Here is a 19301-nt window from a genome sequence, read left to right on the forward strand (position 1 = left end):
AACCGCTGGCGGCGCCCTTATTGCGAATAGCGAGAATTATTCCTAATTTTTCAATTAATTTATTTAGAAGAATACTATGGTCAATGGTATCGAAGGCTTCGACAGGTTCATGAAAAGACCAACAGTATACATGTCCTGGTCGAATGCCTTTCTAATATCATAACAACATTGAGCAAAACCATCTGGTTGATTTCCTGTTTATATTACTTATTTCATTTCTGAGACTTGACAGCCCCCTTAAAATTACATCCATTGCACACCAGTCTATGAAACTTGACAAACCTGTTATATTAAAGGCCCATTCAGTGATTTGCTCATCCAGATGATCGTAAAAATATCAAAATTCAGATTTTTGTACCTTTGTCATTGTCATAGATGTGCTAACATAGCCTGCGAGTGGTTCAGCCGAAAGCCGTGTACACCAGACACAAAAAGAAACTCGTCAGTTATATTCATCCTTGCTGTTCAATAACTTGATAATTTTGACTTTTCTTTCTAATTTGACACCCTGTTTGTGAACATTGAGCAAGAATTGACCAAGATATGCGCCTCCAAACTCTCAAACCCCAAAATGAAAAGTTCATTTGTGCCTGTTACACTGTGTGCTTTATTGATTGGCCCGTGGTGCTTGTGTGCAATACAACGATGCGTTCCCATTGAAAATCGTTGAAAATGCAACTTTTAATTTTGGGGTTTGAGGCTTTGGAGGCGCATATCTTGGTCAATTCTTATTCGTTTTTCACGAACAGGGTGTAATGAGAAAGCAAAGTCCAATTAACAAAATGTATATTTCAGAATAATCCAAAATGATCAAGTTATTGAACAGCAAGGATGAATATAACTGACGAGTTTCTTTTTGTGCCTGGTGTATTTAAGACAAAATAAGACATTTTACACGAATCTGTAATTTAGATACTGACAGTATCTAAATTAGCTACATGTATTTGAATGGGGCTTCAACTTCGTCAGAAGCTGTCAGAACTGCTGTTTTCTTCGTTTTTTGCCAAATTTGTCACTTGTGATGGGATCACTGAATGGGTCTTTAAATGTAGAGGTTAAGTGAAAGATGACAACGTTGAGGTTCAATGAAAGACGGCAACGTCTGCAGCGTCGCTCAGAACACTTACTCAAGTTTTTGATAAAACTTACACGACGCCATATATTAAATTCAAATTAAAGGTTTCAAGGGCTTCATCGTCGAACAAGTATCTAAAACTATCAAGCTTTCATCAGAATCAGCTCTGACTTCTTGAGGACGCAACTATCATTGCAGAACTTATGCATTTTAGACCTCATCTTATCTACAGAGTATCATAGCTAGCTATCCTTTTGTCCATTGAGATTGCCCTGTAGTCTAAATGCATACTAAAGGTACTAATATTTTATGCTGAAGAATTCAGGTCTAATTCTGACCAAAATTAGTTTTGTACTTTTTTGACAGCATTATGAAAATGCTCAATCTGTATCCCCTAATCCGTCATTGTGCCCATGTCAATCATAGCGACCATTCCTTTATTATCTATTCCCTCCTTTTCAGTAGACCCTGCCACCTGTTGCTCCATCTGTCGGGTATATCGGTTGATTACTTGAAGAACACTATAAAAATGATAACAGCAAAATGTTAATATGCAATCCAGATGACAAAGCCTAAAAAGACAAAGGCTAAATGATATGAGGATTGCAATATTTTTAAAACGGCAAAAATCATAAACGTTGCACAAAATTGGAAATCGTAATCTATAAAAATTAACGGTTTTGATTGTTTTGTTTGTTTGTTTTTGAACTAAAGTAGGCCTTAATGTGTTTAGGTATACGCCACTACGATAGCCTATAAAATGCAATTGAATTAGTCACAAAATTTATCAGGGTGAGAAGTACCACCTTAAGCTAAAATGGTGAATTATGGTGCAAAAATGGAATACATTAGCACTTTACTACTAAAATGGCCAAAATACGAGGTTAGTTTGATCAGAACCCCACATACAGGTGCTAGGTGTCAACGATGGGGGATTGTATGGACCATCATCACCCTTATCAAAATATTGGGGGGAATCATCCACCATCCCCACGGGATCTATGCCTGTGGCATCTTTTGCATTGACAATTACTTTTCAAACCATATTATCATGGTAAATGGGGTGAGGCTGGGTGGCATGTGGGGGAGGGGGGTTCTCTCATTGACAAATTATCCCTCTACAGAAGGAGCTAGAAGGTATATCTATTTGACACAGCCCAACATGAATTCCATGCTTGGTATTTGTACGGTATTGGGCCAAACCTAAAATGCTGAGTACTTACGTCGTGAGTGTTAATGGTATAAAGGATAGTGTTCCAATCATTATGAAGACTAAGTTGGGTTGAGTTTGCACCGTTTTTCTATAAATTGAATTGAGAAGCACAGGCGATATGAGACCTCCTAGATTCTGTACACTTGCTTCAAATGCAAAGACTACACCTGAAAAGCAAAATAACATACAAAGCATTATAAAGTTAATGCCCTTGCATAAATCAAATGCGCGGAATACTAGACCTGTGACATTTCTCGGTAATGTATGTTGATATAACAGTACAGTGGACCAATAATAAACATAAATAATGAGACATAATATTATATAGCGCCTTTTACAAAGTAGGCAAAGCGCTAAGAGATAAGACGAAAGAAAAAGAGCTGCGCAGTGGGTAATAGGTGGGTCTTTAGAAGGTGGTGATATTTTCTTGGCCACTGATTGTGATGGGCAACTCGACTCGTTCCAGAGTGTTGTCCCGCAGATGAGGATTATATTAATGCACGATCGCCAATTTGGTTTTTTTTGGAACGGGACACTTAACCTAACAGGACAGGACAACTTGAAACCCTTCTAGAACTGCAGATCATACTATTCGGCTGGTGTTGGCTCATACCACAACCTTGTGCTGGTTAAGGTTAAACTCATTCCTACCAAAACCAAACGTATAACAACATTACCAAAGAGGTATGATGTCAGTCGTCACAATGATGAAACTACAATTGCAAAAGAGGTCTAGCCTTTGCCGCTATTTAATTGCACCGCGTCTTCTTCTTGAAGACACCGATGTTGAAGGGTTATGGACCAACTACTTCAGACAACCAACAAAATCGGTCGGAGACAGTCGGTCTGAAGAGGGCCCAGTAGATTAGGGGAAGAAGTACGAAACGCCTGTCAACAAAGATGGTCAAGGGAGGACGGGAAGTGTAGTGGTATTCTCACTCGCTTGCGACCCGAATTTAATTCCCTGCGTTGCCACATGGATATGTGAGTTTGGCTGCTGATCCATGCTCGTCTGCAGATAAAGGGTCCAGCTACTCCAAACTACTAGTCGAGAAGATGGAAGACGCCCTTCCAGAAACAATAGTCGCGAACTCTTCAAGAACGTCTGAAAACTAGCTGGTGAAAGAATACAACTGCAAACTGCCGCCAAAGACAAATATGGCTCTCTCAACACTGCTCCAGACGAAGTAATGAAATGCTGGGAAGAACACTTCAACAAACATCTGAACACCGAATTCCTCCGAGATGATGAGTACTGCACTAGCTCCATCCCGGAACCTCATTAGAGGAAGTAGAAAGACCATGAAGAAATTGAAAAACAACCAAGCGTGTGGATGCGACCAAACCTCCGTTGAAACACTGAAAGCAGGAGGCCCGGTTTAGGGATCAAATCAAAACTCGACCGCCGGTTCTGGGCGGTTTCCAGTAGGCCAGTTGTGTTCTTTCATCAGCTAGTTTGCAGACGCTCTTGAAGAGTTCGCGACTATTGATTATGGAAGGGCATCTTCCATCTCCTGGACTTTTAGTTTGGAGTAGCTGGACCCGTTATGTGCAGTTGGGTTGTTCGTCATAAGGATCCTAGTTGACCGTTATTTATTAATAACATTCGGCCGAAACCAGGCAAAGCCCAATAGAGCTCAGAAGCTACTTAATTAAAGGTATACCAACAGAACAGGAGGGGAAACCGGAGCACTCGGAGAAAAACATGCGAGGACGAGCATGGATCGGCAGCCAAACTCACATTATACATGCGGCAACGCGGGGAATTAAATCCGGGCCGCAAGCGAGTGAGGAGACCACTACACTTCACCTCCTTCCTTGACCATCTTTGTTGACAGGCTGCTCTGCTGTTGATTTCCCATGCCCATATCTATACCGCCTGTCTCCAAAAAAATTGTGCAAGTGAAAAGCGCCCTCTGAGGCAATTAGAAAATACCTTTGTGACATAATGCTTACATCAACGTCAAGGGCATAGTCTTAGCTCTCAAATGCCGTTTAATCTGTTCAATTTGCTTGTTTTAATCTCGAGATATTCTTACTTAACAACGAAAGGGTAAAATCACAATTGTGCCACTTTTACTAGGGAAGGGTGCTGTACAAAGTCATGTAAATCAATGATAGCATCAAGTTTATCAAGAGAAATCAAAAGAATGCATCAATTACACAACAATACAAAATTGTTTTTAATGTTTTATCATGATAAAGATATAATGATTCTCTTTTTCCTCTTACGACAAATTAAACGATAAATAAATATTTCACATTCTGCTGTAAAATTAAATACATGTGCATGTCAATGATGTTACCATGGCCTGGTAAATACTGTTCTTTTTGTCATTCAAGACATGTTAAAAGACAAACAAATATTACACACTTATGGGTTAATGAACTTTGATTTGACAAATTAATAAAATTAGACAAAATAATGCACGCGCGCTGGTGTTGATGCGTCTAATGCACGAGCCCCGAAGGGGGAGTGCATTAGACGCATCAACATCAGGTATCATTGATTTACATGTACAGCCCTATTCCCTAATAAAAGTGGCACAATTGTGATTTCACCCTTTCGTTCTTAACTAAACATATCTCGAGATTAAAAAGAGCAAATTGAACAGAACAAACGGTATTTGAGAGCTAAGACTGTGCCCTTGACGTTGATGTAAGCATCATGTCACAACGGTATTTTCTAATCGCCACAGAGGGCGCTTTTCACTTGCACAATTTTTTTTGAGACAGGCTGTATACCAAATATAGGTGTCCTTGGCTCCATGCACGACAGTCCCCAGTTTGGCATTAGCTTGATAGACACTGATGAAGTGTTTGAGATAATTATTATGCTCCACACTCCCTCTCTACAGATGCTATCTCATAAGCCAATAGGACAATATATTCCTCTTTATTTATGAGGGTCTCTTTTTCATAGTCAGATGAGTTTCATCCAGACCCAGGATGTCTATATCGTATCTGAAGTGAAGTGAATTTTTAGCACCGGTATCATTATTATATCAATATTAACATATAACTACTTGTAGTCTTACCATGTTCATCATCTTAGACCATCTTGGCCAACATGGCGGATATTAGAGGCTGATTACATTGAACTTGTAATAAAGTCTTACCGTGTTCGTCATCTGAGACCGTCTTGGCCAGCATGGCGGGAATGAGAGGCTGATAATATATAACTGGTGAGAAAGTCTTGCGGTGTTCGTAATCTGAGACCAGCTTGGCCAACATGGCGGGAATTAGAGGCTAATTACATATAACTTGTGATAAAGTCTTACCGTGTTCATCGTCTGAGACCATCTTGGCCAACATGGCGGGAATAAGAGGCTGACTGATGTTGCGAAAACATCCCACAAATCCAGCTATATTGTATAAAGATATTTAATGTAAATAATTATTTAGAAACTACGGCAACGACAGCTGGGTTTCATATCACAGCATGATATCTGTCCTGTTTCGTAGCAGACACCAATCATAGCTATGTTCTCAAGCCATTCTTAGAGGGAGGTGAGGAGGGGATGCCCAAGTTTGGTTTTATTGACCCATTTTTATACCTGAGGATCAGCTTTGTTGCAAAATTTAACATAGTTTCCCAAAATATTTTATTAAATTTCAAAACAATTCCAGTTACGTGAAAAGCCCCTAATAAGGTGAGATTAATTTTTATGTAAAAGTTCAAGACTATTTCATGTTTCCTGTATAACCCTATTTGTAAAATTCTCTTTGTTTTGAGATAATGTAAGCATAATCTTACTAGAGACCCTCTCACGTATAACTATACCGGGCCCATTTTCAGAACTGACGTTAGGAGGCTTGTGGAACTTTTTTGAATTACCCTCGTATGATCAATAAAAGCTTACCAATGTACAATCCGATTGTTGAATTGGCAAAGGCATGCAAATACCCATAGAGAATATTAAACACCATGCTGCTCTGAAGATTCCAGAGGTCGGGAAGACACAGAGATAGACCCTTAGATGCCACTCCTTGAGCTGAAATAAGAGCACAAGCAATACAGGTTGTAACCAACTAATTATACAATTTAGAAAATATACTGTGCCAAAATTGGAAAAAAATTCCAATTTGAAAACTAAACCAAATTTGGGTAAATTATCTTTTTAATAGATGCACTATCTAATCCTGCACATTATGACACCCAATTGAATCCTATGTGACCGCCGGAAGTAAAGTTACAAGCATTTGATTAGACGAGGGTCCAGTTTGAAAAGTGACAAACTGGCCTATTCAAAAATCAATCCACTGACTAGACTTCTGGTTTTGACATTGGTGGGCGGCTCATTTATGCGTGCCTTCTTTAATTTAAATTTTAAAACAAAGGAAAACTGAAACTGAAATATAAGTTGTGAAAGTACAGAGAAGAAAAAACTCGATTTAAAACGTTTTTGTGTTTGCTGGGAAGCTTGACTGAAGGCCAGTTTGTCACCTTCAGAAACTGGACCTTGGTCTAATCAAATGCTTGTAACTTTACTTCTTGAGGTCACCTTGGATTCAATGGGGTGTCAGAATGTGCGGGATTAGATAACGTATCTATTAAAAAATAAATTCAAGAAAATAGCTCAAGCTACTACATAAGCTTTGTTTCAATTGGTGGTCTACAAGATATGGCCAATATTGTGTATGCACGGTTGTTCGATGTGATCAATTTATCTAACAAAACATTATATAATGTTCAATTCTAGACCTGAATAAATACCAACAGCTATCACACTAATAAAATGTATATACACTCGCCCGACAAGCGAGAGGTCTGGGGTTCAAGTCCCCGCACAGGCAGGTATGTCCAGAGTTTTTACTCTGGTATATCTGCCTATGCATGATATGTTTCCATTTGTAAATTCATGTTTAAATGTGCTAGTGTGCGATGCGTAATTCTTCTTTCCCCTGTATATTGATATATCAAGAATAACGATTAAGCATCATTAATTTGATCTCGTGCACTAGTTTGTAATGTTTGAATGTTTCCATTTTCCAGTGTATGATGCGTAAGCCTCTTCCTCTGTTTGTATATACACATATATTTTGTAGCAATTTGTAACATAGATTTTCGTTTCTATATCAAATTATTCATCTTTTTCTGGGTGTTTTTTGTGATAATATTTATTCTATAAACTGTACATTTGTGTGAAAATTGAGGGCGCTATTTACATATATTTTAAATTTAAATTAGCCAAATAATATGAGTTATAGCTAACATTTCATGATAAAAAGTCATTTGAAAATTCCCTTGTCATCTGTTAGTCTTTTTTCTGATGTTCTAATACCATTATACACGTGTCTACCCCTTGTAAAGATGCAAACAAGATTTAGCGTCATCATTCTTTAAAATGACTCCGTTTTACATGCCATCAAACAACCGTGTATGGTAGTCCTAAAACAGCTTGGGCTGAATTGAGCTGAATCATGAACCATCTGGTCGGTGCTCTTAAGATGGGTAATTTTAATGGGGCATTTGAAGTGGTATTTTAATTTATCAATTTGAAATAAATTTCATATTATTTATTTACTCATTCACTCAATTAAGTGAACGAAAACATGAAAAACCTTTGTTTTTGTTCTGAAATATTTGACGATAATTAAGCATGAAAGTTCATTTTACGCGGTACAAACTTGATACGTGCGAACATGGCAAATAGTGGCCTAACTCATGCGATTAAGTAAAATCGTTTGAACCTGACTAGAAAAGAAACCAAGTCAAGTTTTTCTGTTAGCCAAGATATTAATGGGCTATTCCATTTAAAATCCACACTACCCCTGTGGAAGATTTTGGAAATATCTTCCACAGGAGAGAATAAGTTTTTCAAATGTAATTGGTCAGGGTTAATCATTTTGAAATTTTGAAATCCATACTCCCTCTGTATTATGCCTTTACCTATATCTTCCACAACTGGAGTGAGTATTTCAAATGGAAGTTACCCAATTGTCTATTCTATTCGAAACTCATACTCCCTCCGTGGAATACTTTAGCTAAATCTTCCACAGTGGTAGCGTGGATTTTAAATGGAATAGCCCAATGATTCTGCTGCATATCACATTTACGCCATGACCCCTTTTATTTATTTCTGAAAACCAAAAATGCAATTGCTAATCATGAAAGTCAATTTTTACGCGATGCAAGCTTGATATGCGTGAAAATGTTAAAAGTGGCCCATCTCGTTTTCTGGACGATTTAGTTTTTAATATTTGAGCATAGCGTTTGAGCCCAAAGTAGTAAAGAAACCAAGTAAAGTTTTTCTGTTAGCCAAGATGTTACTGATTCCACGGCATATATAAACATTGTTGCCATGATATCTTTTTCTAAAAAGCGAAATTGCAATTGCTACAGTCTGTAATACTCTGTATATGGATGATAATGTTCTTTTCCATTTTAGAATTTATTTATACCTGACGTCCGTAGACATGGAGCAGTCTTACAATTCTTACGATTAGTTAGCACATACATATTAAGTATGTTCTATACAGTCATCATTTGTTCATCTCTTCTTCTTCTTCTTCTTCTTCTTCTTCTTCTTCTTCTTCTTCTTCTTCTTCTTCTTCTTCTTCTTCTTCTTCTTCTTCTTCTTCTTCTTCTTCTTCTTCTTCTTCTTCTTCTTCTTCTTCTTCTTCTTCTTCTTCTTCTTCTTCTTCTTCTTCTTCTTCTTCTTCTTCTTCTTCTTCTTCTTCTTCTTCTTCTTCTTCTTCTTCTTCTTCTTCTTCTTCTTCTTCTTCTTCTTCTTCTTCTTCTTCTTCTTCTTCTTCTTCTTCTTCTTCTTCTTCTTCTTCTTCTTCTTCTTCTTCTTCTTCTTCTTCTCGAATGTTCCTCGAATCGTTTGCGCGCCTTATGTATACAAGCTTATACAATGTGTTCATATGCACTTTTGTCAGATTTGTAGCTCACCTAAAGCACTGCCAAAAAGAATTATCAATGTATAACCGGAAACTAGCACGGATGACCAACAAAATGGCGGTCCTAATGCGTATACGAGGACGAGCTGAGCAGATCTTTTCCAATATTTCTCTCATAAAATCTATCAGGTAGAGAAGAACCAAGCGCCATCTGCGAAGGCGATTATTGTCTTTGAATAACAGCTTCAGACTTTTAACACCATCAATGAAACTGGCCCACAATTTGTCATTTTGTTCTTCAGCACGTTTACCACTTCTGTCAACAGTTTCGATCAACAATTGTGGGATAACGATGTATACTAGAGCCATACAGACCGCAATGAATGCCATCCAAAGTGGTGGGCCATATCCATAGTCTCTAATAAGATATCCAACACTTATCTGACTTAACCCGCCCGCTATTGAATTTAAACCCATCATAATTGCAATGCGCAATAATCGGTTTTCATTATTCGTGACGTCAGAGAGGTATGCAAAGGCTTGGGCCATTAAAAGCCCTAAGCCACCGGTTAGACCTGTCAAATAAATATCAATGAAATCAAATTCTTAGTCAGTGGGAGTGGTCTAGTTCGCAGACACATACTCTGATTGGACAATCGCATGTATCGCGTTGTATGCGCAGACTAGTGCGGAATACATGCACGCGCTAGCAGTACGCGTAACAGAATGCGTGAAGTTTCGTTCATTTTATAACAATGGGAGTTTTTATGACGGTAACTTAGTTTTTGCTTACAAAAATAGTTTACAGTTATTAAAATATTATTTAACTGACTAAGAATGAGAATAAACGATAGGAATTTTTGTTTTTACTATCCTCTACATATGATAGACGACAGGCAGGTCCAATATTTTGAGTAGTGGACGATAGTAAAACAAAAATTACTATCGTTATTCTATATCTTTTCCGCACCCAGATAAAAATGGCCACGGGCCTGCCCATATCTCTTCTTATAGTCGTATCAGTTCAATTAAAATAATTACAAAATGTATAAGGCAAAAAACAAGTTTGTTTCCTGTAGCAGGTCTGAAAACTACAATGTGCAATGCGGTTTTTTATTTTTGGTTTTGAATAAAAAAAATGCAATGCTTGATGCAAAAACACACACAAACAACACCATTGGTATCGGCAATTATTAAGAAAAGAAAACTATCCATGTAACTAACAAACTATCCATACATGAAACAACAAGAAGACTCTACTACTTGAACTTAGTGTCAAAATAATTACTGAAAACGACAGTATTGTGTGCTTACCTGAGAAAAAGTAACTCACAGGGATGACACATATTGGGAGCGTAAGGTGATACGTACGGAGTAAACCCGCATCGTAACAGCCTAAGCCAAATGTATCCAACCCTAGGACAACTTTACGGCCTACTATATCGCTCCAAGCACCCAAAAGTGGAGAGACAAAAAGCGCAGGAAGAGATCCAGAGAGAATGGTGATCATCTGCCAATACGCAACCTCCGCTTGGACTTCTTGAAGACGCACGTAATATGGATTACTTGTATTTCGTCCAACACACGTGCCGTTAAGCCCATTGCCGGAATCAGGTAGAGTCACATTTAGTTGTCTAGCTATTCTGTAACGTAAATATTGTGGCAATATCAAAAACGTCGCTATAAGGCCTATCATTATGAGAAGCAGAGCAGGTTCCACTGTGATGTATCGTGAAGCTGCCCTTTGTACGTTTGGTGGTGCGTCTGGTGGAGCAGGTTGAAGAAAGTTCAAGTTTTTACGAGATGATTTAGTCTTTCTTCCGTCATCTGTGCTTGACATAGCTGCCGCCATTTTGGGTCTAAAATGAAAATACGGCATTTAGATTTAAAATACGATCACTGACGTTTGGGTTTAAAGCCTTAATCTTATAATATGAGATTGGTTAATTTTTTGGCATATTTGTAATGTTTACACATGTATCAACTTAAACCCAATAGATATGCGGCGGTCTTATTTGACCACTAAGTCCAGCCATGACCGTGGACTGAGCTCCGATTACCTTGAAAAAAAAAACCTCCAGGTTGTTCGAATCCCTAGATCACTGTAGATGTACCGGCTGGGGAAGGATGAGGCATAAACCTGAGTGCTGCAGTGTGGTGAAATGACTTTTGACGCACTAAGTTTAATAACAATCTAAATAAAAGTGACATTATTTTGGTTAACCTCTGATGACCTTGAAATGACCTCCATCATGTTTGGGATCATATGAACATCACTAATTTTCATTCAAATTGGACAAACTTTTGAATATCACACTTTTGACCTTTGGTTCACCTCTGGTGACTTGGTATTCAGATCTGATTATGCATCTAAAATGTCACAGGGATTGAATCTAAAACTGACATTATACTCATGCTCAGTGTTACAAAAGCGACGTTGTTATTGCACACGTGAGCATGCCGTCCCACGCTAGACTTTTAGGGTGACTGGAGTAAGGAGCAGGTCAGAAGTATTGGTTTTTCTTCTTTTGTTCTCAAGTAAAGTGACGTTTCGTCAGGATTATGGCGCAACTTTATCTTGATGCAAATATAATACAGGTGCAAGTAAAATGCGTGTCCATTGGTGCAAACTAGGTGTTTGATTAACGCAACGCAGACTTGGACGAAGGATTAAGCTGGAAGAATCAAACCCCGGTTCCAATCCCTAGATGTACGGGGATGGATGAGGCATAAACATGGGTGCTACAGTGTGGTAATATGAATCAGCGTGCCCTCTGGTCCTAGATGCTTCAGTCAGGTAATCACGCCAGTTGATATCATCAAGGTTGTAGCAGATCCGGTGCATCATAGTAAATCGGATTTGAGTGCATCTACTCTCCAAAGTGGGCAATTGCATGTACTGGCAGGTCTTTGCGCATTATGGTGACACTGCTGGTGTGGTCTTATATTATACCATTGAAGAACCAGGCACCTCTTCATTGATCCAATTTGATCTTGTGAGCATTATGGTAAGCAGGTTGATCCCAAGCTGTTGCAGCACATTCCACTTTTGGCCGGACATAGGCGGTGAAATAATCCCGCGGCTACATTGACGGAAGTTACGACACAAGAAAGCAATGGTGGAGTTTGCTTTTTTGACTACTGTGTCCACGCGGGTGTTGAAAATTTGCTTCTAGTCAATGTGCACTACAGGTGTGTTGCTGAGTCTTCCAGGGTGTGGTCATGGAAGATGTATGAACCAGTGATGGGTTTCTTCTTGTTGGTGATGTGAATAACTTGGTATTTGAAAGAATGAAACTCCATCAACCACGATCTCTCACATTCCTAAAGCGGCCAAGGTCCTTCTGGAGACTTATGTAATCCTGTCTTGGAGGAAGTTCTTAATCCATTCTAAAGAATGACCACATAAGCCATCGAATTCTGCTGTCCGTAGAAACCTTTGGTGTCACACCTTGTCAAAGCCATTGGCAACGTCCAATTAAGATGATATCAATTTGTTACTTCTACCCAAGACCCCAGGCGTGTGCTCTGAGTCCCTAGACTGGGGGACCAGAGTACCAGACTGTGGGCGGTTAAACCTGGTTTAGTGGTCTCAGTAGTTTTAGGGATTATAGTATGTTCATGTGACATCACTGAAATGTATACCACTTCAAAAATATGTTCCAATTAGTGGTGAGTCACTTACAATTATTGCTAAAATTGCCATAGCAATTATTGTTGTTATGAATTGTGATTGTGGTCAATGTCATCATTGCTCGAACAAGTAGGGATTTCTTTTGTTGAGGTGATAATGTTCTATTCATAAATGGCGGAATATATCATACCGTACCCTAATAATAATATGAGACTTTGGTCACTGTGATTTCTACACTTTAATAGAATGACGTGTAAATAAACAAGTGCAAATGTAATGGAAAATAGTGGTTGATATAATTTAACTACCATGGCGTAGCTAATGGTTATGGAGCCCGCAGGCAAGGATATAGAATGACCCCCCATTCCTGAAACAATTCCTGAAAATTTGCCCAAATAATATTAATAAAACGGTCTTTCAAATGACTAAAGGTACATGAAGCGCGAAAAATGTTGATTTTCACCGGTTGGGGGTGACGCATAATCCTTCCAGGGCGCTGAACTGGCGATTTGGCACCCCTAAGACGACGCCCATGGCACGTGTCCTCACTTGCCCCTCTCGCTACACCACTCTTTAACAAACTATTGAACTGAGAACTGCTATATTTAAATACATACAAATTAAAAAATACTGACCTATATTATAATCCTTCAATACATTGACACAAATCGAAATCTGCATGAAGTTGAACTGTATGTAATGCAAAAGCAGGTACTCTGAACTTACCTTATCGCGTAGTATCAGTTAGCTCATCAGTCCCCTCGAATAGCGAGCGAAGCGAGCAGTGAGCGTAGCCAAAATTGCGTGGTTCCCAGTAGTTTATCTCGCTATGGGTAATATATAGGTACATGGTCTGTAGCACCGACTACTCAAACAAGGGAACAGCGATATACCACAAACATATTCTGGCACTAGTTTGACCAGACTTGGAGATGTCAGGATCTTGCACCGTGTGCTCTTGGAGGGGGACCCCAAAATGAGTTGATTTGCTATTTCAACCCCAAAAGAAAAGTTCAACCCCCATAAAACCAACCCCCAATGTGTAAAACAGAAAATCGGCCCGAGAAACACAAAATGCTACCTTAATTTTGTGAAATTGATGATACCACAGCAGCATTTTTTAATGTTACCTTTAAAGTACCAGGGTATTTAAAAAAACCGATTTTTTCATCATAAGAAGAGCAACATTTTTTAGGGGGGGGTGATGCCCCTTAAGCGGGCCCCTGGACCCCCGGCCATAAGCGGGAGAGCTCCACCTGGCATAGAAATTGGCCTAGCTACAATCCTGTAAAGTACAATACATACAGTGTACGTAGATCGCGTTTTCAATGTTGTTAAGAAAGTTTTTTACATTTTGAACGCACTCTGATTTAGTAATTCGACTCCTGAATCCAACCAGAAGGATAGCACCAATACAGTATAGTGTTTGAAAAGCCAGAAGGTGAAACAAGTTAGCTAAGGGTGGGAGGAAGCGATTTTGGCACCCATTACAAAAACGCTCTAAGAGGCTAAGAAAACAGTACAGAAACGTCAAATATGCAAAAAAATTCCTGCTCGTTATGCTTGCATTATATAGGGTGTCCCAGAATGATCTATACCGTGTTTGAAAAAACATAGTATATAGTCAACAGTGTATCCAATTTTGATAAGGGACCGATCGTTATTTACGGCAGGGGGGAATGGGTGTTTTGGCAAATATAGACAAAAAATGTCGCGTTCCCCCTTCGCGTCCGCTCAAAATTGTCGCGTTCCCCCTTGTTTTCCCAATTTTCTCCATTTAAAATTTAACAATCCCCCTCCTGGTTCAACTAAAATTTCAGGTTCCCCCCTCAAGACCACAAAAAAATGTCGTGTTCCCCCCTAAATTTACCCATTCCCCCCCTGCCATAAATACTAAAACCTGTAAAAAATGCAGAAAATACTAAAATAATGGTTATTGCATCACTGTAATCGTCATGTAATTAGATTGCTGATGTTGTGCTATGAATCGGATATTAAGCAAAGCTCAAAGTACATGACTTGGACCTTATGGAATGAACACACATAACAAAGAAATCACACAAAAATAATTGAAACGGATATCATTTTATTTTGATTGTATTATCTTTAGTGAATGCATTGAGTGATTTTGTATATAAGGTCAGTATTTATTTATGTACTTTATGTACGAATGGACAGGATGGACGAAGTCCATGGACCCCGAGCAAAAGCGAAAAGGAATTGCGGTTAATAAAGGAGAGGTTATACTAAGGGCCCGGCAGTGCACTGCTCATCCATGGGCCCCCGTCGGTATTATATTTTCTCTTTAACCATAGACACTGATAAAAACGTGTAGCCTAGCTAGACCTTGTTCTCATTGTTATACAAGTGTACGATTTACAATAAAGTGGGAAAAAGTAATCCGACAGATTTCATTTTGTGTCATTTCAGTGAATGCTTTAAGAATCTGTTGCACAGTGCATACCAACCCACTGTTGTTTACCTACTTGCAATAAAAGGAATTTCTTACAACTTTTAAGGTTAAAGTAGCTCAATTTTATTCAGGGGCATGTATTGTAAATGAATATATGAATATAACAAGGTTCACATGCAAAGTTTCTAACCCGGGACCTGGAGATACACTCGGTCACATGGAAAGTTTATGTGAAAGAATACATATTAAAACTCATAAAAGCAAGCTCTGATCGAAAAATAAAATTAATATATAAATATATAAATAAATAAATAAATAAATAAATATACACGTTCAAAAAGTTATCACAAACTGCTGTAAAAGAGTGCTCGATTTCGAAAAAGAGCAGTAGTAATAAATAAATAAATAAATAAATAAATAAATAAATAAATAAATAAATAAATAAATAAATAAATAAATAAATAAATAAATAAATAAATAAATAAATAAATAAATAAATTCACAATATTAAAAAGTGCACAGTATGAATATTTTGTGAATGCTTTGAAATTCGTCTGTATAAACACTTCAAAGGTTTTAATATAAATATTCTTTTCACGAAATTCAAAGATATTCATTCTGCGTCCTGTAATGGAATATGCCAGTGTCGTCTGGGATTCCGGTGCACTTCACTACTTACATCAGGAAACTGGAAACAGTCCAACCTTGTTCCAACCGTGATGCTACGTGGGCACTTAATGAAATATCATATGCCATTTGCCAACAGTCATTCTTCCCAGATGGAATCAGGCTCTAGAAAGCTCCAACAGCTTGTTGACAGCACTTCCCTGGAATGCTTCAAAGGGCAGGTGCAGTCTGTCCAGCTCCGCTAGACTGCTTCTTTATCGCACTATAATAGTTCAGCACTGTAAATTTTCTGTACCAACCTTGCAAAAAGTACGCTATATGCTGTACGCCGACTGTACTATATTGGAAGAAGAACTGCAATTGCGTTTACGAAACTCATGAACCTAAGCTACCAGAGGATTCAATATTTTCTTAACGTTGTTGAAAAATATTACTTACAATTTCCACCGAAAACATCCGCGTCCGCATGTCGGATACATTATTAAAGAGATTGCGATGTTCCATAGGTTTTTACTTGTTTTTACGGCGTTCACCAGGTGGGTATATATCGCTAGATTCGGTTCCAAGGTGGATCATGATTGTGCTCCTTCGTCACGAAGGCGGGGACTAAAACCAACATCTTATCTGGTTAAATTTCAACGTTCTTCGTTCGTTTATTCTGAACGTGTATAAGTTTGTATCAAACGCCAGGTTGTTCCAATCCCTAGATATACGGGGAAAGGTGTACTATACATATAAATGCGCTTTTATAAATGCGCACGTGACCATCTCCGCGCACACAAGTAAAATGTCTTAACTAAATCAACTTAATTGATAATAAGAAAATACAGGTTACTCAAATTATAATTATTGCGTCCCTGTAATCGCCATGTAATTAGATTGCTGATGCACAGTGTCATCGCCCCGATATCTTCATGGCAGAAATCGCCATGGTAGGTTGAATCCACCGCCACGCATGGCCATTTTGTTCCGACTTGTTTAATAGTTTAGAGATGCATAATGGGCCGAAGGACATCTGACTAAGGCTACTGACAATAGCCCGGTGACTGACCTCGCTGTGTGTAAGTGAGCATGTTATACGCCATAGTTCATCTGCTTTTAGACTACCTCCACGATTGGCCTACACTGCACTATAGTTCGGCACATATAAAATCAGAATTTTTGTCAAGTTTTTGAGTTCAAGACGCAAGCTTCTTTCTCAAGACGCTAGCTAACGACTATCATATCCGTTGAACATATATATTCAAGTGCAAGGAACCAAATCTGGTTTCTTTAGACGAAATCATTTACGGGAGATATTCATCATTTTCTACCCCGGTATCCAAAGATTTTCAAATATCAAATCGTGCATAGCACATTCACGTGTATCGATCCCGAGTATTGATTTTAGTATCTCTGCAGTACCATGTAATTATTAGTCAGGCGATGTCGGTGTGTGATGTAGTGATATGAATCGGATAGGTAAAGCTCATAGTACATGACTTTGATCTCATGAAAAGGAATGACACATATAACAATTACAATAATTGATACGGGTATCATTTCGATTGTGTTATCGTAGTGAATGCATTGACGGATTTTTATATAAGGTCAGTATATCATGTACTTTATATACCAATTGCGTAACTAGATTGTCATAAATGAGGTACGGACGGGTGGGGGGGGGGGGTTAAGGCATCGTCTAAGGGGCATGTTAATATCTTTGAATTTCGTCAAAAGAATATTTATAAGAACACCATTGAAGTGTTTATGCAGACGAATTCACAAACTATTCATATCATATACCAGTATTGCAACGGATGTTTTAAGAACGAGGATGAAATACATTTTGATTTAAGGTTGATTACAAAAGTATTATGGCATGACGTGGTGAAAGTATTGTGCTCCTGTGCTTGGGTTAAACAACTCAACGATTAATGATACTGTACAAACGAATCAAGAACTATGTCTATCGGCTTGCCGGATATTAGAAATATTGCGATGTTCTAAAAATTTATAATGTCCTGCGCGGGCCGTGCGTTTATACGGCGTTCAATACGTGGGTACATATAGCTAGTGGCTATTATAAATATAACAAATATGGCTAGTCTCGGTTCCAATCTGGAAGGCGGCGGGAACTAAGATCAACATCTGATCTGGTCACAAGAGGGCGATTTACTTGAGATTTAGTGGTCTCTAGGTCGAAGACAGTATTCTCTTGACTAAAACCAAGAATAACATGACGTGTTGTAGCTGTAAATTTCAATGTTCTCCGTTCGTTTACTCCGTACTTTTTATCAAAGATGCACATCGCAATATATTTTTCTATACGGTAGATCTGAACCACATGGACACGTATGAATGAAGGCAATTTTTTACACCTCATTGCTGCTTTATTAGGCCAAAAAATGTAATGCTGCCCTCAAGTTGGAAAAATGGAAATGTTGGGTCGGTCGGTAGATTATCATTTTTTTAACCTTCAATTTTTAAAAATCCCCACTAAATATTAAATAATACTTCTTCCATTAGGGACATTTGTCAAATTTGACTACTGGATACTTGTTAGATAATCAATTAAAGACTAGTCTTTCAATAAAATATATTTTAAATGAAAAACATTGATTTTTTTAATGTAAAAATCGTCATTCAAAAAAAATAATTGAGACTGCGATTTTTCAGGATTTAGGTTCGGTCGCTGAGGGCAACACAACAATTTTTGGGGCTTATCTTATAATGATTTCGTACAAACAAAATATATCATATTAATAGTTAGACTTTCCTTCGTACGTTCGGTATCCTTTACTGTCTTATTGTAAAATGGATACATTTTGTGCATTTCTAGGTTGTTCGCACGTTCATGTCGTACGTACAGAATCTCCAATACTTGCTCTCCGTTACAGGAGAGTGATTTTGAATAGTTAGTCGGGCATATGATAACGGCGTCTCCGTTACAGGAGAGTGATTTTGAATAGTTAGTCGGGCATACGATAACGGCGTCTCCGTTACAGGAGAGTGATTTTGAATAGTTAGTCGGGCATACGATAACGGCGTCTCCGTTACAGGAGAGTGATTTTGAATAGTTAGTCGGGCATATGATAACGGCGTCTCCGTTACAGGAGAGTGATTTTGAATAGTTAGTCGGGCATATGATAACGGCGTCTCCGTTACAGGAGAGTGATTTTGAATAGTTAGTCGGGCATATGATAACGGCGTCTCCGTTACAGGAGAGTGATTTTGAATAGTTAGTCGGGCATATGATAACGGCGTCTCCGTTACAGGAGTGTGATTTTGAATAGTTAGTCAGGCATACGATAACGACGTCTCCGTTACAGGAGAGTGATTTTGAATAGTTAGTCGGGCATACGATAACGGCGTCTCCGTTACAGGAGAGTGATTTTGAATAGTTAGTCGGGCATATGATAACGGCGTCTCCGTTACAGGAGAGTGATTTTGAATAGTTAGTCGGGCATATGATAACGGCGTCTCCGTTACAGGAGAGTGATTTTGAATAGTT

At 38.4% G+C, this 19301-nt stretch overlaps 2 protein-coding genes across 3 annotated transcripts; both read right to left on the reverse strand.

The window, feature by feature from the left end:
* Positions 1–520: 520 nt before the first annotated feature.
* Positions 521–6248, reverse strand: LOC140140791 (proton-coupled folate transporter-like). Of its 2 annotated transcripts, XM_072162545.1 has the most exons (4): positions 6152–6248; positions 5570–5653; positions 2299–2455; positions 521–1596 (listed from the first exon to the last, which is right to left on the reverse strand). In XM_072162545.1, the coding sequence occupies exons 1-4, from the start codon at positions 6216–6218 to the stop codon at positions 1470–1472; spliced, it is 435 nt and encodes a 144-aa protein (XP_072018646.1). In that variant the 5' UTR covers positions 6219–6248; the 3' UTR covers positions 521–1469. The 2 variants fall into 2 exon arrangements, 1 of the variants encoding a protein (XP_072018646.1); XR_011857291.1 differs by lacking the exons at positions 5570–5653; positions 6152–6248 and adding an exon at positions 5327–5358 and having other exon boundaries at positions 522–1596.
* A 2934-nt stretch (positions 6249–9182) lies between these two features.
* On the reverse strand, positions 9183–10986 carry LOC140140647 (proton-coupled folate transporter-like). The gene is made up of 2 exons (XM_072162403.1): positions 10449–10986; positions 9183–9709 (listed from the first exon to the last, which is right to left on the reverse strand). Exons 1-2 carry the CDS (start codon positions 10984–10986, stop codon positions 9183–9185), a joined length of 1065 nt encoding a protein of 354 aa, XP_072018504.1.
* Positions 10987–19301: the final 8315 nt, after the last annotated feature.

The sequence above is a fragment of the Amphiura filiformis genome, chromosome 19 (assembly GCF_039555335.1).
Source record: "Amphiura filiformis chromosome 19, Afil_fr2py, whole genome shotgun sequence".
Lineage (NCBI taxonomy): Eukaryota > Metazoa > Echinodermata > Ophiuroidea > Amphilepidida > Amphiuridae > Amphiura > Amphiura filiformis.